At 44.5% G+C, this 25,295-nt stretch overlaps 6 protein-coding genes across 6 annotated transcripts; 3 read left to right on the top strand and 3 right to left on the bottom strand.

Annotated features, from left to right (window-relative positions):
• Positions 1-4,698: 4,698 nt before the first annotated feature.
• Positions 4,699-8,089, top strand: L199_000119 (uncharacterized protein; the record flags this gene model as incomplete). The annotated part of the gene is made up of 5 exons (XM_064885892.1): positions 4,699-5,832; positions 5,955-6,084; positions 6,145-6,318; positions 6,375-7,088; positions 7,167-8,089. The coding sequence occupies 5 exons, from the start codon at positions 4,699-4,701 to the stop codon at positions 8,087-8,089; spliced, it is 3,075 nt and encodes a 1,024-aa protein (XP_064741964.1).
• A 559-nt stretch (positions 8,090-8,648) lies between these two features.
• On the bottom strand, positions 8,649-11,640 carry L199_000120 (uncharacterized protein; the record flags this gene model as incomplete). Its single annotated transcript, XM_064885893.1, has 10 exons — positions 8,649-9,721; positions 9,780-9,901; positions 9,970-10,172; positions 10,238-10,348; positions 10,419-10,518; positions 10,597-10,775; positions 10,883-11,122; positions 11,214-11,244; positions 11,302-11,368; positions 11,439-11,640. The coding sequence occupies 10 exons, from the start codon at positions 11,638-11,640 to the stop codon at positions 8,649-8,651; spliced, it is 2,328 nt and encodes a 775-aa protein (XP_064741965.1).
• Positions 11,641-12,603: 963 nt separating this feature from the next.
• L199_000121 (uncharacterized protein) lies at positions 12,604-13,276 on the bottom strand (the record flags this gene model as incomplete). Its single annotated transcript, XM_064885894.1, has 6 exons — positions 12,604-12,734; positions 12,813-12,902; positions 12,969-12,977; positions 13,056-13,107; positions 13,168-13,184; positions 13,249-13,276. The coding sequence occupies 6 exons, from the start codon at positions 13,274-13,276 to the stop codon at positions 12,604-12,606; spliced, it is 327 nt and encodes a 108-aa protein (XP_064741966.1).
• A 742-nt stretch (positions 13,277-14,018) lies between these two features.
• On the top strand, positions 14,019-16,795 carry L199_000122 (uncharacterized protein; the record flags this gene model as incomplete). The annotated part of the gene is made up of 6 exons (XM_064885895.1): positions 14,019-14,024; positions 14,092-14,195; positions 14,294-14,492; positions 14,573-15,976; positions 16,036-16,386; positions 16,514-16,795. The coding sequence occupies 6 exons, from the start codon at positions 14,019-14,021 to the stop codon at positions 16,793-16,795; spliced, it is 2,346 nt and encodes a 781-aa protein (XP_064741967.1).
• A 465-nt stretch (positions 16,796-17,260) lies between these two features.
• On the top strand, positions 17,261-19,704 carry L199_000123 (uncharacterized protein; the record flags this gene model as incomplete). Its single annotated transcript, XM_064885896.1, has 6 exons — positions 17,261-17,581; positions 17,794-18,042; positions 18,137-18,503; positions 18,645-18,890; positions 18,978-19,315; positions 19,408-19,704. The coding sequence occupies 6 exons, from the start codon at positions 17,261-17,263 to the stop codon at positions 19,702-19,704; spliced, it is 1,818 nt and encodes a 605-aa protein (XP_064741968.1).
• Positions 19,705-20,502: 798 nt separating this feature from the next.
• L199_000124 (uncharacterized protein) lies at positions 20,503-24,682 on the bottom strand (the record flags this gene model as incomplete). Its single annotated transcript, XM_064885897.1, has 11 exons — positions 20,503-20,825; positions 20,970-21,262; positions 21,353-21,528; positions 21,597-21,715; positions 21,779-21,882; positions 21,933-22,222; positions 22,304-22,585; positions 22,649-22,965; positions 23,031-23,214; positions 23,291-23,422; positions 23,483-24,682. The coding sequence occupies 11 exons, from the start codon at positions 24,680-24,682 to the stop codon at positions 20,503-20,505; spliced, it is 3,420 nt and encodes a 1,139-aa protein (XP_064741969.1).
• Positions 24,683-25,295: the final 613 nt, after the last annotated feature.

The raw sequence follows: 25,295 nt of genomic DNA on the forward strand, positions 1-25,295 counted from the left end.
TTTGTCCCTTGCCCCTTTCCACCAGAACATCCAGTAGTTCCATTAGCTGGGGACCGTCCGATCGAACACAATTTGATAGTTGATAGGTACTGAATTAAAGTCTATGCTCCAATCTTTCATATATGATCGAAAGATAGACTAGCAACAACAATAACAACCAGATCACCCGTATCTTTTCGGAAAACAAGGTGTGTAGCATTTCGCGATTTGATGCAAAGCATCCCAAACCTTGGATCTGTGGAGTACCATCCAATGTCATTGTGATTAATACTTTGATTGCACCATGAAGTAATGAGAATTGAATAACGCCAACGACCCAATCGTCCTTGTGAAAATCAAAATGTACGATAAACGCAGAAGCAGAAGCACAGTGACACTCATCGGAGAGAGTGAGCGCCTATTTCCTGATCATTCCCAAATAGGTAAAAATGCGTTAAATTGCATTCCCGCTTCTTCGGTTGTTACAGTAGTCCGTCGCTGAAGCGGCCTCCTACTGCATCCCCGTAGAGGGACCAAGACGATAACGTTATATCGAGCGGAGGGAGGATATGTAGTGTAGTGATATCGTTTGAATATATATATATATAAATGATAGAAGTTTGCATCCGGCCTCATGGAACAGGTGATACGAACAAAACGTTCGGTTTGCATTGCGTTGAAAACCGAGGTGGTGAGACAAATCGGAATATAGGAAAGAACCCAAGAACATTCGTTGGGTGCATACGTTACTACTTCATGTAAGTATCGATTTTCCAACTGATTGATTCGAAATATCCCCCTCCCCTCCCCTCCCCTCCCTCCCGCCCTCCCCCTCCTCCTGCTCCTCCGCCACCACGAGGATACTCTGTCTACTTTTGGTGAAGATAATTGTCCAGAGTGTTAGAGTCACTCTTACTCAAAGCGAGACGAAACATCCGGACTATCCATTTCATTCCCACCTTACGTTACGTGATACCTCCTGTATGGGTAAGCCGGGAAATACGGGATTTTGGGATTTTCGAATGTTGAGAAAAACCGAGTTCGTGGTTCATGCTTATTTCCTTATCTAGCAGCTATCAGGTCTGCACAGCACAGCCATTAGAGTGGACCTTTCGGAGATATCACGGAGCGCCTAGAAAATCCTATCTTTTCAATCGCCCTAGGTGATCGTTCCTCGTTCAGAAAAAAAGGTTCCCGAAGCCACCATACGGATACCCTGGAATTCTGGGAGCTAATCTCGAAGCGCTGCGTTTCGTTTCATGTTTGCATCCCAATCTTTATTGTTCTTCTTCCACTGGAATTGGAATAGTTATGCACTTTACGCGGAAAGGTGAAACCGGCATCTCATCACTGTAATTAACCTTACAATTATCGATACCCAACCCACGTACGCACTCTCAAGTGCTCGGTTGTGTTGTGTTTTGATGTAGACGATCGATATACCTTGACTTGTGAATATACTGTACAAAGTAGACGTGTGAAAGACTACGAATCAGTCGCACCGCTATACCTCTTCTGGCTATCGTATAGGTAGCTACAAATGTATAAGACTAAGTTATCGCCTACGAATGGTACCCGTACTGTCACGCTTTCCCCCACTCATCAACCATCAGCGCTTGTCACTATCTTAGCCATATTCGTCATCAGAAAAGAAAAGAACAGAACGAATAGCCGAAAAACCCTCCGAGCAAGGGAAAGTGCCGTAAGAATGTGTGTGCCTACGTACGAAAAACCCTTATTCGAAGGGAACACAAAACTATTCTACAATTACAGTTTCGCTATGGTACCAGTACAGTACTCGTCTTCTCGAGAAGATGTTCGGTTAGAGCTATGAGAACGAGCGATCGCAATGCTCCCACCCAAGAGGTAAGAGGTGATCGAAATGGAAGAGATGTCAAACATTTGATTCACGGGTAGACTGCATCCGAAAGATAGTAATTTACGTTTCGTAAGAAAGTGAGGAGGCAGGCGCCGCCATCGTCTTAAAGATGTAACAACTCATCTCGGCTCAGTTCCGATCCAATCCAATATGATAGGAAATTGTTGGAGTCTGAATCTCTCATCGATTCCAGGAAACGGTAACTGAAAGGGAGTACCTAGATTGGAAACTAACTACATGATTAGTGTTGATATAACCTCATTAAGTGGAGTGAAAGCGTGAAAGCATCCCAATCCAGCCTTAGCTTGGGGTAAAAAAGAAAAAGAAGACCCAGTTCCCTTTTTTTTTGCTCTGTGATTCCTGGTTCCTTGTTGATTTCCGCAACTTCTTTTATCTGATCGGATCAATGTCCCACATTCCACCGGTGTTCTGATCCCTCCCTCTGTATGATTGATGATTACTGTACTCTATACAATGAAAGTGGGGAAGTACTGTATTCGTACCTTGTTTCGTTCTGTTACCATTGTGATCCTTACTTCTCCTTAATGGGATGTCTCTAATTTTTCATTCTTCCTTTTCCCTTACGGCGAAACTCCGTAAGTTTGTACATTTAGCATATCGGACTTTGTGGGTTGAACCAGGTTCTGCTGTACTTTCTCATGCCACCGTATCATACCTGTCTACCCCACATGTGTCGTGTCTCATATCAATCACGAAGTACAAATATACAGGTGATGTACCGCCGTGATAGGACAGCGACTGCCGAGACCGGAAGTATACTGTAAGGTAGAGTATGGTATGGCATGACAATTGTGTCGATTACTCGTAGTCCTGCCTTCGGTCAGGAGAATTTCTCTGCCATCGCTGTAGCAGTATCACTTCCTCTCCTCGTCTTCGTTCACCAGACAGGTGGGTGCTCTTAGATCCCCAATAAATGCTTATACCGAGGCCCATCCCAGGTCCACTGGTATCCCCTCTGTCCCCCTGTCCTCATGGGTTACATACATAGTCATACACGATATTATCTTTCTCCCTGTCTGACACCTCATTATTACTCCTATCTCTCTTTTAACTTTCTCCCTTTCTCTTTGTACTGTACTTTCGTTTTCATAACTCATAACCCTCGGTCCCCTCTTGACTTCACACACATACACACGTACACACGGTCACATCAAATATATCAATCAATCGTCTGTGCACTTTCCATTTCCAACAATTCCATCTATATATCATCGTCCTCTAGAGAAACGTACAATTAATACCATACATTTGGTATACAACAAACAAGCCACAAGCTCAACTCAATTAAGAGACAAAGAACATTGCAATCAAACGGACAGGAGAGTGCTTGGAATTACGTTATAGGAACACCGCGCTGGACTCCCGAAAAGTACAAAACCCCTTTTGCCTTTTGGTTCACTGCAAGTAGTGAGAGCTGCCTGGAGTAGAAAACACGGTCTTTGGGTGCATGTGCTTTGCTGTCTATCTATCTGCACCACCTCAAGTAAGGGTTGGATTGCACGATTTACCCTAAGCGGTACAGGCGATAACATCATCAATGCTATCATCATCGAACACAGATTAGTATGGTAAAAGGGTAGATATAAAGATCGACGGAAACGAATATTGATCATCCATCCCCACAAAAACAAACGTTAGGACGTAGGTTGTGGATTAAATTTGGAAAGAACGCTGTAAGATTATCGTTAAGTTTTAGGATTGGCACATAAGCATAAATTAGGTGAGTACTGTAAAACATTCTCTTAATTATGGCTGAGAAAAATCGGCGTCGTACTTTCCGTAATGCCGGCTGGTTTAAGCGAGTTGATTATGGAGGGAGATGTGGAGTTGAATTGATTAGATAAAATCAATGACCTCCTTGATGCATCCCCATCATTATGATGTTGTATCTACTTGATCGTGATGCATGCGGTATCAGGGTTGGGCGGGGGTGTTGTGTGTAATGGGAGTGTGTGTTTAGTGTGTGTGGTTCAGTCAGTGCAATAGCACGGAAAAGCTGACAAGCGTGGATTGATGGTGATCACGATGATCCTGATAGGTATAACATCAGAACAACAAGACATTCTTATTGTTCTCGACACACCTGTCTGTCAACAACCGTACCCTCGTTAGCTCAAGAACCCAATCACCCCGATCCACCATACATACATACATTCATACGTACCCATTACCGAATACTTGAACGTCATCAGTGCCACAGCTCTCGCCGTTACGCATTGAGCTCTTGCCCTCTTGCGAAATTAGATCATCATTCAACCTCGTTGGAAAAAACAGCACAGACCATCCATTCCCTGTAAACAAAGTCAACATCCTCTTTGCTTGATCTTGCATCATTTGTTACTTCAGTATAGACAGTCATAATCCACAAGAATCTATTCTATCAGATTTACGGTCCGCCAACATAGATCGAGAAGCATACCCATTGTAGATCGTATTACCCGAAATCATACACGCGATCAACGACAGCTCTCAGTATCCGCTCTAATCGATACACCAAACACGACCTTGTACTTGTACCCTCATTCTGCCCTTTGCCAATTCCCACCAATCTTTCCTCATCCACACGTACCCACCTCATCATCATCAGCTTCGATTCTCGGATCGATACAGTGTATCAGTAAGTCGCCTGACTAGCACTCACGGGGTATCGAAACGTCACTGTACAGCCAGGAGAGGTGTTTCGTAGCTTGGTTGCCTGCTTGCCACCATTTCAAGAAGAGGAGATTCTTTCATCTTTATAACATGTCAGTACATCTTACTTGTCTCATTCACTTTCACCATCTTACCGATCTCATGATCAAGGATAACACAAGTCCATCATGCCTTCGACAGTCTCAGATTCATCCGAGCTGGCTGGATCACCTGTACCCAGTTCATCTTGTATTGATCTACCTGAGATCGATTTTGACTTGAATACTTTCCTACAGTCTTGCTCAGAGTTCATGTCACAACCCCTCACGCCTTCCCCAGTCTTTCACGTGCCGCCTATCCTACCTGATCCGGCCGTATCTACACCCCCTTACACCTCTGACGAAGGTAGCGTCGTTGGTGATTGTGCGCTCGACCTCGACCATCAACGGAAAACCAAACACATAGCTCGCCCGGTCGTATCGGTCTCAGCGAAACCTCAAATCACTCTCACCATGTCTTCCAATCGACAATTCAACGCGTACCAATCCCCCGATCCATCCAATCCCTCTTCGTCAAGTATGTCAATGAGAACTTCTCAATCCAGCTCCCAATCACAATCACCTCCCTCTCTCACCTACTCGTATAGTAATTCCAACATATTCGCTTCCTACGCTCAATCATATCCTACCACAAGTTATTTCCCTCAACAAGATCCTCATGTTATAGCCCCTTCTACAAATTCACACGCTAGCTCACCACCTTGGCAAACTACCGATACCGAAGCCAACGCTTCTGGACTCGATGTTGATCTTGATATCGATCTGGAAGGTATCACAGATGATGGGACAGGCGAACGGTCTTATTCGACTGCTTCTCCAGGCAAATCCCTCAAAATAAGCGGTAAAGATTCGATACCACGTCCACCAAACGCTTGGATCTTGTACAGATCCGATATATTGAAGGATCTGGCATCGGGAAACGATATACCTGGGCTTGATACTGTTTTGACAAAGTTGGGATATGGACCTGTCACTTCAGCAAGCTCAGATGAAAGCAATAGTGAATCGATCTCGGCGTCTAAAGGGAAAGCAAAGCAAGTGACAGACTCGGAGATGATGCCGCCACCTTCGACATTTAAAGTTAAGAAGTCGAAAAAGGGGGTTAAACAACCTACGGAGGAGTTTCTAAGTTTGGGTAGAGGTAAAACGGGAAAAGGTCTACCTCAGGCTCATATAAGTAAACTGATCAGTACGTTGTGGAAAAATGAAACGGAAGAGAGAAAGGCTTTTTACGAGAGAAAGGCTGATTTAAGAAAGATCGAAGTAAGTACCGTTGTCTTCTATATTGTTCCGCCACACCAAGATCTGAGCTCTAATTCTCGACACATATATTGTCGGTCTCCAAGAACATGAATCAACTAGCTGACGCATTCTGAAACTTGTAGCACCAAAAGAAATACCCAGACTACAAGTTCCAGCCTATGAGAAAAGCGGACAAGATCCGACAGCGAGAGGAGAGGGAACGAGAGCGGGAAGAACTCAAACGTCAGAAGGAAGCTGAGAAGCAGGCTGGCAGTAAGTCAAGCGTCATTGGATTTGAACGTCACCGTACTAAGCATTCATCGATCTTGTCAGAGGCGAAACGACATCAGCGAAGACAGCGAAATCGGGTTTCCCCATCATCACCATATTCAGTGATGAACTCAAGCAAAAGACCAGACACGGGATCTCTCGCTCGGTCATTGTCTTACTCTGGCGAGTCAAGTAAGAATGGCAGCCAGTGGTGGGCTAATGCCGGTCCAAGTGCTGGTGAGTCTTCGACATCACGATTGGAACATTTTGCTGATACGTGCATCTTCTCCCAGCATATGGTGGTCCTCGACGTGAAACCGAGCCTGCTCCCTCTAGATATGCTCTCGGTGCGGACCCGTTGGGTGTATACCCCTTCCCAGTACCCATCGATGCTCTGCCGGCCTTAGCTCCGGACGATAGCAGCACCATGCATCAGCAGGGAACGCCGGGGGCGATGATCGCGGAAGATTACCACTCGTGGCAACATCGACAAAGTCACGGTCACCCTCAACCTCATCCAATGCCTATACCAGCACCTCCGGTTCATATGGAGTCAAGACAAAGGAGTCGCACTCCAATAGCTCCTGCCATGAGTCATGAGTCTTCTTCCGACATACATCCTTCTCTTCGTCCTCCCACTCAGGCCCAGCCATCAATCCCACATCCTCACCCTCCACAGGTACAGGAAGTACCTCCTCAGCCGATGCAGGGTTTGGGCGTCTACCCATCAATGCATTCGGCAATTCCCTTCATCGCAGATCCATTACCTATGGATGCACATGGACGGCCCATGGCTATTCTCGGACTTGACGATATCCAGCCCTTCCTCGAAGACGATAATGGTGATCCTGCTATGCTCGCTGAGATGTGGTGGAACCTTCAAGATGAGGATGTAAGAGATGATTTGGAAAATGCCACCGGACCAAGTGGTCTCTTAGCCGATGAGAGGACACTACAGGTCTATGATATCGATGCTGACGAGGCTGGACGGTCATCAGCAACAAGAGGTGAGCTCGAGCAGTGTTCGAAGCTGTACATGTCCATTTGTCAGAAAACTGATACCTTTGCCCGCTCACTTGTCGCAGTCTCAATCGCATCCACCGATGTTCCCAGTGGCAGTAACAGTGCTGCACCCCTAACACCCTCTACAACATTCCTCGCCCAAGAGCCGTTCGGAATTCCCGTAGGTGAAGTCGCCTATCCATACCCTCAAGGTTTTGTACCCATGTATGTCTCGGTGATACCTGAAGATGGGAACATCGACCCTTCCATACCCTTCTTCACACCAGGCTACGATGCGAACCTGCCATATTTATCAATGGACGCCACACTCGACCCATCATTGTTCGTCCCGATAGACGAACAGGGTCCTTTCCTTTCTACCCAACAGCCAATGTCACCTACTGAAAGTTGGTCTGCCGGTCCGACACCTCGAGAAGCTACATTCTTACGTGCCGCCGGATCAGGGTCCAATAGAATTCCATCCAATTCGTCAGAAGGCACCGTCAGAACCATATCATCAAACCAACAGTCTGCTCCACGATACGTTTCGAACTCTGCTTATCCGCTTACTCCATCTTCCCAAGATCCTACTGCCTTACTTGGGACAGGTAGTGGCATAGTTGATAGAAATACTTCGTATTCTGCTTTAGCAGCTGTCATGTCTGGACAAACCATGGGAATAGGGATGAGTATAGGAGGAGCGGAAGATATGTTAGGATGGGCTGATAATGACGTGATTGATCTTTCTGAAGAAGAAGATGGAAACGAACAGGATGGATCCCAACAACAACGAAGGGAAAAAGGTAATAATAGGATACCTACCCCTATTAGTGCAGGTGCAAGTGTTTCTACATCTAGACCTGAACAGATTCAGGCTCAGGTTAAATCACCACACGATCCTAAATCCATTCCAGATCCAACGAAGGAACAGCCACAGATACCTAGGAAACATGCTACGAGAAGTAGAGCGGTAGCTTCGAAGTTCAGTGGAGATGGAGGAGTATAAGTGTATATGTTGGATTGGGACGTTTAAAATGGTTTTTGATGATGGTTTATACCATATTCTTGCTTGACTACGTTTCTCATATTCATCGTTTATGATTGTGCTTCTTTGCTTTGCTCGGCTTGGTTTGTTTCTGTTTGATTTTTGATTCTTGTTCGAGTTGTCATATACAGTATACAGTAACATATCGCATCATACAGTATAATACAGTACATATTGGCAAACATACATTACCGAAATTCAGTACTCCAGATACGAGTACATCATATAACGTTATGGACTCATGCATATTGTTTTGTACTGTACATCTATCAATTCATATTCGATGGTTCAATGCTCTCTCATCCTGTGGTGTCTGTTGTAAACTGAAAGCGATGGAAAAGCAAGAATACCGTACTCGTACTGAAAGGTACCATACAGTATCGTATTGTATTGCACTAACTCAAAATGACAAGATACATCATTACATTCCTCTATCATATCACAGTAAATACTTTGTAAGTTGGTAATAAGATTGAAATCTCCAGTCTACAGTACGAGCACTACGATTTCAATTAATTGATCAACCCCAACCTAAATCTCTTTTCATCCTCGGTGTATCCTGCTGTGGAGTATCATACCAACCTCCATTCCTATCTTTACCCCACCAGCTCTTCCTCTTGGACCTATTACTTCCACTTCCTATTTCACTTGAAGCATTGGGCTGTACTGGATTCGAAACTGGTGCATATTCTCCTTGAGTTTGATCTTGACCTGTAGATCTCCATTGGAAATACCTTTTCTTCTCTTCTCCGTGAAGCCCCTGTGACGGTGTCTGTAAATTCAGATTCGGACGGTATTCACCTTCCGGTACATCTTCCAAAGGTGGCATCGACATCGAAGTATATTGCTGCTGCGGCTGTTGTCGGTGTGAAGATGATGGTTGTAGATTGTTATATTCCCTCAAGTATTGATCCTGCCTTTCATACCTTCCTTCAGGACCTCTTCCATAATTATAACCTCCAAACTCATTGACATTCATATTCATGCTATTACCAGCCGAACTTTCACTTCTCATGTGTCGAGCTGCAGCAGGTCCAAAATGGACTTTAGATCCTTGACCAGCAGAATATGGCGGTTCATATTCATATCCACCAACACCACCAACACCACGGTGTGAGCGGGATCTACCAAATGGAAGAGCTAAGAAACCACTTTTGGGCGGTGAAGTACCCTGTAATCTGGGTGAATAATATCCTTGATTCCTTGGCTGAACCGTCTGAGGCATCGACATCAAAGGCTGTTGTTGTTCTTGTGCTTGATCTTGGGACATGATGGGGGGTTGATATGGTGGAGGAGGTTGATAAGGCATCATTGATCTACCCATACCCATGGTTGGCGGTGCTCCCATTCCCATACCCATAGGTGGTATGCCCATACCCATCATAAGAGGGGGACCACGAGGGATGATAGGTGGACCCATACCTACCACTGGGACTATAGGAGGAGGTATGGTTGCACTTCGGACGACAGCATTCATTTGAGCTCTCTGTTGTCGACGTAACGCTCGGTACCATATTGATTGGAATGAAGATCGATTTCGGGCGTAACAGAGCAGTAAACCGAATATCAATATACCAAGAAGAGTTCCGATGACTGGATACTCAAGGTCAATTGTTGCTTTCAGAATCGAATGCCCTCAAGGGTCACTCACGTATACCAGCCAATTTCTTGTTAGCTTTACCTTCGTCCCTAGAATATAGATTGGAGGCATTGACAGAATTTGGTTTTCCAGCTAGACCGACATATTGAGCTGACTCGGAATAGTATAATGCACTGGATGGGTTTATCGAAGCATCTCAGGCTATATCCGCACCGTAGGATAAATTATGAAGTTGACTCACGTATAAACACCTGACATGAACGGTGTACCTAATCTCACTTCACCTTTCCCTTCCGGTACACTCCCATTCTGCCAAGCTACGATGGAGCTCCAACATGTCCGACCTGCGACATCACGATTCCTCACCAAGGAAGTTGGATCGATAGCATATTGAGTGCCGGAAATAGATATCTTCAGATCGATCGAAGCGTCACAAGGCACGTTCTAAATTTCACAATCCCCTATCAGTTTCACGCGTTACAAATCCATGCAAAGAAAGGAGGACCTACCCATCGCGTTGTATCTCTACCATCTCTAACTGCCCCATTGACCTTGGCGAAAATCCTCTCTGCGATATTGGTAGGAACGAAGATGGAATCAAAAGCAGGATCGACTGTGCCCTGTTTCTCCTGTATCAGCTGATATGTTCGACGGGCTTCGCGTGTACATGATAGCTGGACAATGCCGTACATAATGATTCTCCAGATCAATCACTTCACCTCCTATCCTAAATCGATCTACGTCAAATCCCCATGATCCACCCACAGAAGAGTTTGCATTCAGCCAATTACTGAGAATCCAAGCCACCATGTAAGCTCATAGGTTTCTATGCCACCGAAGAGAACATGATGGTCGACGTGTAGCTTACAAATTCCCTTCATGGACTCCGGCAGGCACCGCACCCCAATGGATCTCACCAGCTAGGTCATCAGTATTCGTGGAGAAGTTGTTGATCTGAAATCCCACCGTGAAGGAGGTAAGCTGTTCTGTCGACCCATCATTATCGGAAGTGATCATTGACGGGATCATAGAATTTGATTCTCGGTCCTGAAGAGGAAGAAGATCAATCAGCACGACTGGTTCTCTTCCAGTGATGCACTTCAAGAATATATACTATCGATACACTATAAATAGAGAGAAATGTAGTTACTCACCTGATACACTCCCATACCCCAGAACCCACCCGTTCCATCAGTCAATTTGGTATCTACCCCATCCAACAGCGCTCTAGGGTCATTCGTCTGTACGGCCGCAGCTAATACGATAGGTCTAGGCGTAGCTTCGTCCCCTCTCTCATCGGAAATGACGTCCGAGGCAAATCTACCTGCTATCGATATGGTTGAGGAGGATCCGGAAGGGTAGGGGAAGACGTAGGCTAGATCTTGTTCCCATATCTAGGCCGGAAATCAATCGGTACATCAGTTTTGGACTTCTCCACTGTTTGGGATAGTGTACGGTAGGGAGGGTGGAGGACATGAGACATACAGATAATGAATCTGATCTTGTCACTTCGAACCTAAACTGTATCTTTCAGCATTCAAGATATGAGAATGAAGGGGGGTTTGAACCTTACAAATCCGAATCTTCAATACATTCTTCACATCCCGTCGCAGCAATGATGAAGAAATCGACATTCGTAGCTATATCAACATCGTAAGACGTCAGCTAGCAATTTGATTTACTGGGTGACAACGGAGATATGTCACTTACAACAAGTCAATCTCATCTCCGTTGGGGGATTACCCACATTCACACTTAACACGTTCGTCCCTGCCCCGCTTCTATACAATGGCATAGTAGTATATTCACTCCCCATTCGTTCTTGGTCTTGTCTGTCATCGGCTCGAACGTGCGGTATACGGGGTAAGAAGATTGAGAGGAGGACGATAGTGAATGTGAGGGAGAGGGACATTTTTAGTTGATAATGAAGGGTCCCGAGGATAACCAGATATGATATGATCGATGAACTATTGATGGGATGGAGTTATGGTACTGTATTGCTGTGATATTAGAGATATTCTTCTTTGCAATTCAGTAATTGACAGATTAGATGATGAGGGAAAAGGGCAGGATCGCTCCTTGAATTTGTCTTCCTCTACTAATCGCTTCTTATAAAGTACCACCCTACTCGAAACGTTGATAGCTTGCTCTCTTCATAACTTTCACCAAAGTCATTTTGACCTATCCATCCTTGGTCGTTTCTGTGCATATTGAGAAGCAGTCAAGAAGAGACTAGAAATCATCCTTTTATGGAAAGGGCAGGAAAGAAGGAATCACTTGGAACAAAGGGAACCCGACTCACTTATTTCTCACCATTTGCGATCTCTTCAACACTTGTACAACCTAAAGGACTCTCCTTCCTCGGCCTTCCACAGCCACCGACTATCACTTTACGTCTGATATCGCCAAGAGCGAGATGACTGTCCGATTTCGTCTATGACCACGTTCAATAAGGAAAGGACTGTTCATTTGATCTTTTCTTCTGTTGATGTTTGAAAGTACCCTTTGAGTTTTGGGCGTTTCAGAATGTTGATCGGCAAGTGATATGATATGTATCCTCTGAGTGGTTTCGTAGATCCAAGATGGATTGAGTGTCAGGTATCTCAATTTGGGGTGAGTTATTCCCATGTACACTATCATATGACCATCAAGAAGAAATCTCCAAAGTGAGTTGAGATGAGGATCGAGTAAACGTCAATTGCATGATGACAACGCACAGACAACGCACAGAACATCTCTCCCTCTCCCTCTCTCAACCGAGCACACAAAGCCAAAGGACCCTTTACTATACACATACATTGACCCGCACCAAGTAATTCTCTTACAACAACTCTTACGGCTACATCACCTCCTACTGCTACAATACCTCCATTCGCTATACCTGCTGTTGACCGTATCCCGGCTGATGGGATTGTTGAGGCGGTGGAGGTGGTCTGTACCCACCACCCCATCTATTCTGAGAAGGAGGTTGAGGATCAGGTCCATCACCTTGCTTCATCTCCCATTCTGGTGGTCAATCATGTTCGCATCAGCTTGGGCAGATAGGAAAACCGTGGTTCAGCTGAGGGAATTCGATGGACTTACGACATATAGTACATATCCATATCCTAGATTTGGTGAAGGGTATCAAAGGGATCCAGAAGAACTCGAACCATGTCCTTGAGCTTCCTCCGACTGTCCATCAATGTGTTATTTCGTACTGTATCTCTGCGAATGGATGATGGGGTGATTATGACATACCGACAGCAGCTGTATTGCAATTCATTCACTATTAGCTCAATGTCCTGCCTTCGCGTTACAGTATAGTTAAGGCCAGAGCCGACATACCATTGTTACACCTTGGACACATCCTACCTGGCTCAGACGCATCTTGTTTGAACTGATCAACCGCTCATCAGCTACCAAAATCACCTTTAATCTTTGAGCTTGTCGAACTCACTTTCGTTGGGAATCCGACTGATCCAGGAGGTAAGGTCTTCAGTCAGCTTTCCAAATCATAACATACACTAAGGTAGCTCACATATGAGTGGAATACACACTATGAGCATGTACCGGGCAGGTCAGTAATCAGATACATTGACATGAAACAAGGTAGGCTGCTTTAGGTGGTTTAGTCGATGCTCACTGATTGTTGACCGTTCACTTGATCCGATATATATCCCAGTCTAAGGAGAAGTCAAATATAAGTCGGTGGGACGAAAAAGAAGTTGTGTTTGTTCGTGTAAATGTAATGTGAAAGTATGATCTTTAGTAGTCGTATATAAGCAGTGCAATATCCATTCTCAGCTTCAATCTTCAACAACAACATTGACATTTGCGCAGGCTCATCCACTCAGAGTACACAGCGGGCCAAGCGAGTGGAGGTCAAGCCAAGCCAAACAGATGAAATCATTACATCACCTCAGAAGCGTCAGTGGCAACGGGATCAAATGACTTCTTTTTCGTAAAAATGGATTTATACCACTTTATCCCGCCTATCTCGTTAAAGTCGTCTAGTAATCTTTTGGCTGGGATTATTTTTTTGATTTTTTTGGAAGCTTCGAGGTTGTTCTTGGTGTTTTTCAATCCAAAGTGCAAAGTGCCACATCACCATCTTGAAGTTATCACGTCAAAGTACTCTTACACTGCAGAGTGCAAGAAAAGTTCTACCATCTCATCCTTTATACTAGCAAGCATAAATCATACAAAAAACTCAGTTCGTTTGATCATACTATAGAACATATCAACGAATTGTAGAATCTCTCGTAGAGCTGTATCACTTTCATATCCATATAGCATAGAAATATCAAAATGGCCGTGAGTCGTCCTTAGCTTGTCGTCGAGCGGATGAGGAAAGCTGGCTGACGTATTTACGACGCAACAGAGTGTAGTCGGTATTGATCTCGGTAACCTCTCATCAAAGATTGGTGTAGCTAGACACAGAGGTATTGATATTATCGTGAATGAAGTATCCAACCGAGCTACTCCGTGAGTATTGCAATCCTTATATATCATTCTATCTTCCTTTCCCTGTCATCCTATTCGAAAGTACACATAACTGACATTATTCCTTCCTTGGCTTACAGCTCCCTCATCTCCTTTACTCCCAGACAAAGACATATCGGTGAACCAGCCAAGACCGCCGAGACCTCGAATTTCAAGAACACCGTTGGATCACTCAAAAGATTGATCGGTAGATCCCTCAGTGATCCCGAGATTGAAGAGTACGAGAAGAAGTTTATCAATGCTCAGTTGGTTGATGTGAATGGAAGTGCTGGTGTCAAGGTGAGTAGCGGTGCTGTATCCTCAATACTCTACTCCTATATAGATACAACTAAATGATACGTGCGATTCGATGACATCAGGTAAACTACCTCGGTGAACAAACCGAATTCTCCTACACCCAACTTGTTGCTGCTTTCCTCGGTAAACTTCGAGATACCGCTGCCAACGAGCTCAAACAATCCGTTTCCGACGTCGTCATCGCCGTTCCAGGATGGTACACCGACGTTCAACGACGAGCGATGCTTGATGCCGCCAACATCGCTGGACTTAACCCCCTCCGATTAATCAACGATACCACCGCCGTTGCCCTCGGTTACGGAATCACCAAAGCTGACTTGCCCGAATCTGCCGATGCCCCAAGACACGTCGTCTTCGTTGATGTTGGACACTCCAACTACTCCGTCTCTGTCGTTGCCTTCTCCAAAGGTCAATTAACAGTCAAGTCAACAGCTTACGATAGACATTTCGGTGGTAGAGATTTCGATTATGCCTTGGTCCAACATTTCGCCAAAGAGTTCAACGCTAAATACAAGATCGATGTTCTCTCCTCACCCAAAGCCGTTTTCAGATTGTCTACGGGATGCGAACGATTGAAGAAGGTCTTATCTGCCAATGCCGAAGCTCCTATCAACGTCGAGTCATTGATGAACGATATCGACGCATCGTCATCATTGAAGAGAGAAGAATTCGAAAAATTGACTGATCACTTGTTAACAAGAGTTAACAACCCTCTTGCTGAAGCTTTGGAAAAAGCCGGTCTGGCCATTGATCAAGTTGATGCTGTCGAATTGGTTGGTGGATCAACCCGAGTTCCAGCCATCAAAGAGAGGATTCAAGCTTTCTTCAATGGTAAAACACTTTCTACCACTCTTAATCAAGATGAAGCTGTCGCCCGAGGAGCCACATTCGCTTGTGCCTCTCTATCACCTGTATTCAGAGTGAGGGAATTCGCCGTTCACGATATCGCCTCTTACCCCATCAAGGTTCAATGGGAGAAAGAAGCTGGAAACCCAGATGAAGATTCTGAATTAATCGTTTTCCCTCAAAATAACCCTATCCCCTCGACCAAGATCTTGACCTTCTACAGACAAGGTCCATTCGAACTTGAAGCTCAATATGCCGAACCTTCCTTGTTACCCAAGGGGACCAACCCATGGTTAGGTAAATTCACCGTCAAGAACGTTGAGAAGCCAACCAACGGTGAACAACTCGCTTGTGTCAAAGTAAAGACCAGATTAAACCTCCACGGTATAATCAACTTTGAAGGTGCCTACATCGTCGAAGAGGTTGAAAAGGAGGAAATCGTCACTACCGGTGAAGGTGATGAAAAGAAGGAGGAAAAGAAGTTGGTTAAGAAGATTCAACGAAAGGGAGATTGTGCGGTTGTAGGACAATACTCTGGTTTAGTCAAGAACGTCGTTGATGACTTGACTGAAAGAGAGGGTAAGATGCATGCTGAAGATAAATTGGTCATGGAGACTGAGGTAGGTACTAGTGTTTTGGAGATGTTTGCAAAGCTGATGTCATGTTTTGGGTAATGTAGGACCGAAAGAATGCTCTTGAAGAATACGTCTATGAGATGAGAGGAAAATTGGAAGACCGATATTCCGCCTATGTGCAATCTCAAGAGAAATCCGATTTACTCACCGGACTTCAAGAAGCTGAAGATTGGTTGTACACTGAAGAAGGTGAAGATGCCACCAAATCAGCTTACGTTTCTCGACTTGATGCTCTCAAAGTCAAAGGTGACCCCATTGTACTCAGATGGAAGGAATCGGAGGAAAGACCTAAAGCCGCTGCTGCTACCCGAGAGGCACTCAACACTTACTTGAACGCCGCTCAATCAGGTGATGAGAAGTATAGTCATATCCCTCAAGAGGACTTGCAAAAAGTTGTGAGTAAACACCTCCATATTGTATCAATACTTGCGCCTTACGGTGCACAACGGTCTACAATATATATATATATATATATATATATGTGCACAGTGATAGGAGCTGACAAATCATCGAATGATGTAGATTGACGCTTCCGCCAACACACTCTCATGGTTGGAGAACCAACTCGTCCGACAATCTGAGAAACCCAAGAATGTCAACCCTGTCGTCACCTCTGCCGAGATCAACAAGCGAAAGGAAGAGGCTGTCTTCACCTGTGCCGGTATCTTGAACAGACCTAAACCCAAGCCCAAGGCTGAAGTTCCTCCTACCTCCGGTACTGAAACTCCTAAGAAGGAAGAGGAGAAGATGGACGTTGAAGGTGAAGGTGAAGGACCAAAGGTTGAGGAGATGGATGTCGATTAGATTAGCATGATTTGAATGTCAATAGATGAGGAAGGCAAGGAGATATGTATATGAAATGATCCAATACACAGTGTTACGTTTCGTTTGGTCAGGTATGAGTACATGCATTACTTTAGAAGTGTACACTGTGTATGGTATGTTATGCCACATTGGATGATACCGGGTTGAGATGGTACATCTCCGCCACGTGGACTGGATGAAGTAGTAGCGAGCAAGTCAAGTCGCGCTTGTCACCGTGCATCACCACCACCGTACAAGGTTGATTTCAAGAGACACATCCATCCACAGTGGTAACATCTTCACTCCTTTATACTGGTATAACATTCTTACTTTGTTACTCAGATACTCACGTACAAAACACTACAACACCTAGAAAGAATTTACATATATATATCACCGGGCTGAACAGGTCAACAACAAACCTCTATCATTCGGATATAAGCCATTCGTCGACTCTCACTCAAGATGTCATCCCCAACAACATCTTCCTCCCTCTATCCAATCCATCTATTGATGGATGAACTCAAGTCTGAAGATGTTGTCCTAAGATTATCATCCATCCGAAGGTTATCTACTATCGCTTTGGCATTGGGACCTCAACGTACGAGAGAAGAACTCATACCATTCTTACAAGATCAGTTGGACGACGAGGATGAAGTTCTCTTGGTCCTCGCTGAGGAACTGGGCAATTTCGCAGAGTACGTAGGTGGGAATGAATACGCTTGGGTCGTTTTGGGTCCGTTGGAGAATCTGGCTGCGGTTGAGGAGACTTTGGTCAGAGATAAAGTGAGTGTTGTTTTCCTATTGATTATGTCAAGGGTAGATACGCCTGGTGTAGATGGGGTATTGGGTTATGCGTGGGGCCTTGTCCAGGTTGAGGTACTATAAGATATTTGTAGATTACAAGAAACCATCAATCAATCGTCCATTGTCTTCTGCTGTTTCTCTTCCATTTCGCTATTTTGAATACTGATGAATCTTGTTACAAACCCTTTTAGGCCGCCGAATCAATCTCCAAGCTCTCCACACTCCTCAACGCTTCACAAATCGAAGAACACCTCTTACCCCTCCTCCAGCGACTCTCACAAGGCGATTGGTTCACCTCTCGAACTTCCGCCTGTGCCCTGTACGCTGCTCCTTACCCTATCGCGTCCACTGGTGTACAAGAAGAGATGAGAAAGTTGTTCGCGGCGTTGACGACCGATGAGACGCCCATGGTCAGACGAGCGGCTGCCAAGGCTTTAGGAGTGAGTGAATCCTAACTGTGAACCACCATGTCACCCATTGTCCAATTTGGCACGCCCTCTATTGCGTTACTGATACGTGTCAAATTTTTTCTAGCCCTTCGCCAAGTCCGTCGCAGAAGTGCCCGACCAACATTCAATCTTGATCTCCGATATCATCCCCCTTTATCGAAAATTAGCAGGTGACGACCAAGATTCTGTCCGACTCCTCACCATCCCCGATTTGATCGCTATTGCAGCTGCACTCAACCCCGAGGAAGTCAAGGAACACATCCTTGAACCTCTCCGATCTAGCGTGACGGATAAATCATGGAGAGTCAGATATATGGTTGCGAATGAGTTTGTCGGTCTCGCTGAGGGTGTGGGAGAATCGATCATCAGAGAGGAATTGGTCAATGCCTTTGTAGGGTTGTTGAAGGACAATGAAGCGGAGGTTAGAACTGCTGCTGCTGGACAGATTCCTGGTAAGTACGCGGTTTCAATAGCGCCGTCACCCTTATATTGCTTTTAAATACACTCAAGACTGTATCACAAGCCCCTCTCTCATCTGTTTGTCCACAGTGTGTGAATATGATAGCTGATATCCCGTTGCTGTATTACCTTAGGCTTTGCCAAACTTGTCGACAAAGAAGTCATCCTTGCCAAACTTCTCCCATGTGTACGGGATCTCGCAACCGATTCAAGTCAACATGTCAGAGCTTCCTTGGCTATGCAAATCTCAGGATTGGCTCCTCTACTCGGTACTGACTCGACGGTGGAAAACCTTTTACCATTGTTCTTGCAACTGTTGAAGGATGATTTCAGTGATGTTCGATTGAACTTGATTGGTAAACTTGATATGGTCAATGAGGGTGAGCAACCCTCCTATCATCAACTGTGACATATAAGGCAGAGACTAATCTGTTCTGTCGTTCATCTCTGGGTACACTTATGCACAGTTATCGGTATTGAACGATTATCCCAAGCACTCTTACCTGCCATTATGGAATTGGCTGAAGACAAACAATGGAGAGTCCGACAAGCTATCATTGAATACATCCCCTTGTTAGCCCAGCAACTGGGTGTACAGTTCTTTGACGATAAATTAGGTCAACTTTGCATGTCATGGTTGGGAGATACCGTTTTCTCCATCAGGGAAGCAGCCACGATCAACTTGAAGAAATTGACAGATGTGTTTGGCGTGGAATGGGCCAAATCGACAATTATACCTAAAGTACTTGAGATGGGTGATCATCAGAATTATCTGTATAGGATGACGACCATCTTTGCTATTACTGTGAGTGATACCACTGTGTGCTTCTTTATAGACACCTTTCTTTTTTGGACAAAAGACATGTCAGCTGACTTCAGATCTTGTTTTTGGTTAAGACAATGGCCCCATCGCTCAACGTCCCAATCATCAGAGATACTGTTTTGGAATCAGCTCTGAATCTAGCCAATGACCCTATCCCCAATATCCGATTCAACGTCGCCAAGTGTCTCGAAACCTTGGCTGCCGTCTTGGCTACCACCCCCGAAGGACAGGAGATCATCTCTCGAAAAGTCATTCCTGCTTTGAAGAAGTTGCAGGAGGATAGTGATGCGGATGTGAGATTCTTCGCTACCAAGGCTTTTGAGAGGACTGCGGGTGATAATGGGGAACCAATGGGTGGGTCCGATGACTAAAAGCCAAATGAAAATGGCGTGCTGATGCAAAAGGGAATGAATAGTGTTATCATAGGTTCGTTGGGAAAAGAAGACACTGATGTGTCATTCAGTGTGGGTGCAGAGTGTAAGAACACTCGTGATGGGAAAGAAGGATAATATCGATTCTGTACGATGGAAGAAGACTTAGAAAGCTAGAAGTAATTTCATATCTCTCATTAACAAACGAAAGTAAAAGGAGAAAACCAAACACAAACAAACAATGTTTAACACGAGTTCGGAGAAAACCAACCATATATTTTGTTTATCAATCCTCTTTTTTTTTGATTCGCTTTTATCAAATCAAATAAATGTATAAAAATCAATTCAACCAAATAATTTTTTTTTTTTTTTTCCTCTTACAGATATACCCAGTTTTTTCTTTCCCTTTCGCTGTCAAGTTTCCGTTTCTGATTCTGTTTCTGTTTTTATATATATATATACAAAATGAACATGAACTGAATGACAAGATCAATCATCAGAAGTTGTCGGTGAATTGGACAGATGAATGACAACAATATAATGACGGATTGTGTTACTAGTGTAGGCTGGCTGTACGATGAGATAATCAAAGAATTGTCGCTCTTATTTCCGTGTTCTCCAAGTATGTGCGATTGATGGTATGATTCGCAGCACGTACGTTTGCAGATTGGATAAGTCCACCACAGTATGCATTGGTCTTGAACATCTGTGTTCTGGGGTTATAAAGTAGTATAACAACAAATTGGCATTTTAACAAATCACTAAAACCTTCATCTCTTGATGTGCATAACTAATCTACTAGTCATCGTCATCATCATCGACGATTTCGATTATCTCAGTAACATCCTCACTCCCTGATCTTCCTCTTTCTTTCCCTTTCCCTTTCCCTCTTCCCTTATCAATGTGACTGGTCTCTTGTTCATGCTCATCTTCCCCGTCATCATCATGATCAACATCCATAGGCACGTCCACATCCACATCGGGATCTACACTAGGATCAAGATCTCGATCTTGATCTCGCTGTTGTTGATCCTCTTCATCATCTAATGGAACGTACAATTCATAGATCGCATCTCCTTCTGGACCTTCCACGACGTTTTCTAGTAGATCGCCGCTTAAATCTATGATGTGGATGAAAGTACTTTGTAAGTAATTGTTTTTTGGCTTTCAGGTCAAAACCAAGACTGAAGAGTCGAATAAGGAGACCTATGATCTGAGGCATTCCTGGAATTGTTGAAAAAGTTGTTTATCAAGTATGAACTTACATTGTATACCCCTCTGATCAACTTCTTCCACCACCTCCTCATCAATCTGGGAATAAGCCATAGCTCCCATGGCACTTACAAACATATGTTGCAAGCCGTTGAACTCCCTCGTCTGAGCAGCTGTGAACAGTCGATCCGATAGATTTATACCTATCGGTGAGATGTCACTTTCTTCTCTTTGCTGTTGACTGAGGGATTGAGTTTGGGATTCTATCGATTGGTGTTTGGTTACTGGAGCAGGGAAAACTAGTTGATGAAGTAATGATAATGTTGGAAGAAGTAATGATAATGCACTATAACGTGTGACACACTGTTAGTATCTTCCATTTTACAAAATACAGCAGTCCTGAGCTAGGATGGAGAGCCGGTCCCATTTCACTCACTCTTTGTATGATTGTAATACTCCAAAAATCCCATAAAGCTTATTACTCTCCGTTTGCAGGACTATCACCAAAGCAGGCACCAATACCGATTTTTGACCCATGATAATCACGGCGTCAGGGTGAGAGATCGATAGCATGCACAGACCTCGAACGATCAATAGACTCGTTTGGAGGGACTGATATTCTATCTCATCAGCATGATTCCTTTCCTTCTTTGGACGGATAAATTACTCAAATTACTCACCTCAGGTTCACTGGCCAGAATGAGATACCTCGATAACCTATCAACCAGTGGTGACTCATTAGGTGATCCAAGTTGATACTTATCCGAAGCAGTGATCAGACTTCTGAAATGACACGATTCTACACATCATCGTGAGTTTGAGCTGCACGGATGACCAAGTGAGAATTGGAATTTGCACGTACGACGAGAAGCGACATAAAACACTTCTATCCCTCTTTTCACCACATACGGATCATTGTGATTCGCCATCAACCCTAGTATGATATCTACCAATTCATCCCCTTTCCTGTATTTTTTGTCAGCTACCGCCACTTCGAAGAACTCGTGATAGCTCACCAGTTTGAAGTTTCGGACGTAAAGCAAATAGCTTCTGCTAATCCTGCTATTTTATCTGCCAATTCCAAATACCAATTTTCCCTCTCCACTTTCTTCGCTCCATCTTCTGTCTCTGGGACAGCATCGATACATCCTCTGAATTTCGCCAGCGTGGCAGCATCTGAGTATATCGAATGTACCACCGACTTGAGATTGTCGGTGATATCGGTTGATGACAATGTACGTATAACCAATGGAAAAAGAAAGGTTGAACTAGTGAGGAGGATAAGGATGTTACAGTAAACTGCAATCTATTTTGTAACGAGGTTCATCAGCGATTTGAACTCAGGATATAGAGCTGGGATATGATTATGATTCATTGGGTCACTCACATCAGTCAACGACGCCTGATCCACATCCGAGATGACCTTCAACCCAAAGCTCAACATATCGCTCAAACAGTTGATGACCATTTCCAGCATCTCTTCAAATGTGATCTCGGGATCTCCACAAGCTTTGAGTATTTCCGAACACCGTTGAGTATATATCTCGTGACCCTCAATATTGATCGGCGGACGATAATTCATCAATCGATATATCGTAGGTTCAGTGGTTAAGCCAAGGGTATATTGGAATGCCGATATGGAAACATGGTTCAGTAGGTGATACAGCAGCTAAAATGTAGACAGATATAAGCTGAGTGTATACCGCAGACGTATACAACAAGATCAGCTTACCTCGGCTTTCTCATCCTTCCTTTCTTCTTCCTCTTCTTTTGCCTCTCCATCAATCGTCATTCCCTCATCTGCCCGTTCTATCACAGGACCCCAATCTATACCATCATCAATTTCTTCTTCACCTATCAAAGGAGACGACTTTCTCTGGCTCCTAGCAGGAGACGCTTGGAAAGGTAAAGGGGATGGACCACGAGTAGGTGAGCCTTGCGGACTGAGATCGGCCGTTTTCTGTCTTTTGGCTCTAGGACCAACAGTCGGGGTAGCTGCAAAAGCATTATTGAATCCTCCGAAAGTAGGTCCAGACGTAGGCGCCTTTCCTACAAAGGACATACAACTTGAATATACACTACTAACATATTGGGCGAGGTCTGGATTTACTTACCTTTCCCTTTAACAGACTTAATTAGCGGGGTCATCTCCTCTTCGACCGGTTGACTCCGCCTTCTACTTGGAGAACCAAGTTTAACAGGTGTAGGCAATCCTCGATATTGCGATTGTGATCCTCCAACAAACCTTTGAGACTGTTGTTGTCGAACTTTCATCGCTGAATTATGAGCAGCGTGATTCTAAGGTTGACCCAACCCCCCATCGCAATCAGTATCTCTCGACGTATATGTAGTTTGGAGATACACGTAAACGTACAGAAAATACAGCTTGATGTTTGATATTTTCCATCTGTTTCTTAGCTTGATTCTCTTTCTCTTTAATCTGGACATCTTTATCTTGAATAGTTAATTTGAGTTTCTCCAATTCAGCCAAATGACGTTGATGTTCCTATATCCCAAATCTTCGTCAGTTCTACCAATCACTGATATTACCAAGAACATCACCCACCTCTTTCTGAGCTCGACGTATCATCTCAGCTTCACCTTTCGCCGCCCACACCTGACTTTGCAGCTCCTTAATCTTCTCTTTGACATCTACACCACCTTGTCCTTCATCTTGCTGAGCAGGACGTTGAGATCTACTAGTCTGAGTTTGAGCTTGTGCTTGCGCATGCGTGCGTAAAGCTGCTAATTCAGCTTCCAACTCTTGTCTTTTCCTCCTTTCCACCTCGAGCTCTATCGCAGCTGCACGGGCAGCAGAACCCTGGGACATGGGGGGAGCGGACATTTCCCTCGAATCGCCATTTTCGCTAGACCCGTTACGTGATTGGGATGATGTTTCGGAAGGGATGGTAGGTAGTCTTGATGGTCCAGCAATGGCATTGGCATTTGATCTGTTGAAAATCTGTGCACCGGCAGATACAGATCGAGATAATGATCTGTTGGCATTGAATTTCTGATCTTGGTTCTTTTGCTGCTGATGGTTATTGCTTGAGAGTCGAGAGGTGATTATATTTGTTGTTGAGGTAGAGTTGGATTTAGACATCGGTTGTCTGTTACTGAAAGGTTCAGAAGAAACAGTTGCGGCTGCAGCTGCCATAGCTTTCCTTCTAGCCTGAATAGCATCTTCCGACTGTTGCCTCTTTTGCATGGACATTCCACTAGATCCATTACCAGAACCGTTCAATCCTAAACTCTCACCTAACATGAAAGGTTGGGCTCTTCTTTTATCCGTTATGATCGCCTCATCTCCACTACCTGTACTGTTATTCCTATTGTTGTTGATTAATTCATATTTCCCAGAACCACCCATTATCACATCAATTGGTATACTCTCATCATCCTCTTCTTCCCCCTTACGACCAGATCCATTCCAGTATGATTCTCTTTTCTTGACATTACCGATATGTCTATCAATATCGAATGACCTCTTGCCACCTTCTTCCCATCCGAATCCCGTCCCTCCTCTTATTCCAGGTTCGGTATTGATAGGTCTAGGTTCCTTCTTCAGTCGGCTGTTATTGCTTGAGGAAGATGAGCTGCTGGGGGAATTCTTGGGTTTGGCCAGGACATGCCTGATAGGTTGAGAGAATCTAGGCTTGGTAGATGGTTTTTGGGAGGCTTGGATGGCTCGTTCTTCCACTGCTTCCAGGAGTCCGAGAGTCTCGGGGTTGTCGAACAGATCATCGTCGTCGAATGGGTCTGACATGGTGACGAGAAGGAGCGAGAGGATATGCAAAGCTAAAAAGCAGGGATCTCAGTGCCGCCGTCTTGTCGGTTACGAAATCATAGATGAGGCGAATGCTCACCTGTTTAGTTTATTGCCGGATCATATTGATTAAGATGAGTGAGATGGGAAGGGAATCCAATGTATGAGCGATATTTGACCTCTTTTGTCCGTTCAATCTTACGATTCCTGATCTTCAGTACTGTTTGATGTGCTCTGGTGATTCTGAACTGGTCTAACTTGTATGATACGAGTATGTGCCATAAGCTATGATGTAAAGTCAACGAGGAAGATGATATTCTTTCTATCTGTGGGTTCACGCGATTTGACTTTGGTGTCAAGGGTGAAAGTGGAGGTTGACTAGATATCCCATCAACCCAGATTCATCATTCATCATTCATCATCCATCATCCATCATCCTTCTCTCTCTTCTTCATCCTTGCATAGCTTTGCCCATTTATATCACTACCGAATCGGCAAAGCGTTGGCAGCACCTCAGTCCTTCACCCCTACGAACGTCACTCATCTCCCCCGGAAAAATCGCAAAACTCGCAACTGCCATCACCCAAAAACCTCCATGCGTTCTTCCCCTCCT

This window comes from Kwoniella botswanensis, chromosome 1, assembly GCF_036426115.1.
Source record: "Kwoniella botswanensis chromosome 1, complete sequence".
In the NCBI taxonomy this organism is placed as follows: domain Eukaryota; kingdom Fungi; phylum Basidiomycota; class Tremellomycetes; order Tremellales; family Cryptococcaceae; genus Kwoniella; species Kwoniella botswanensis.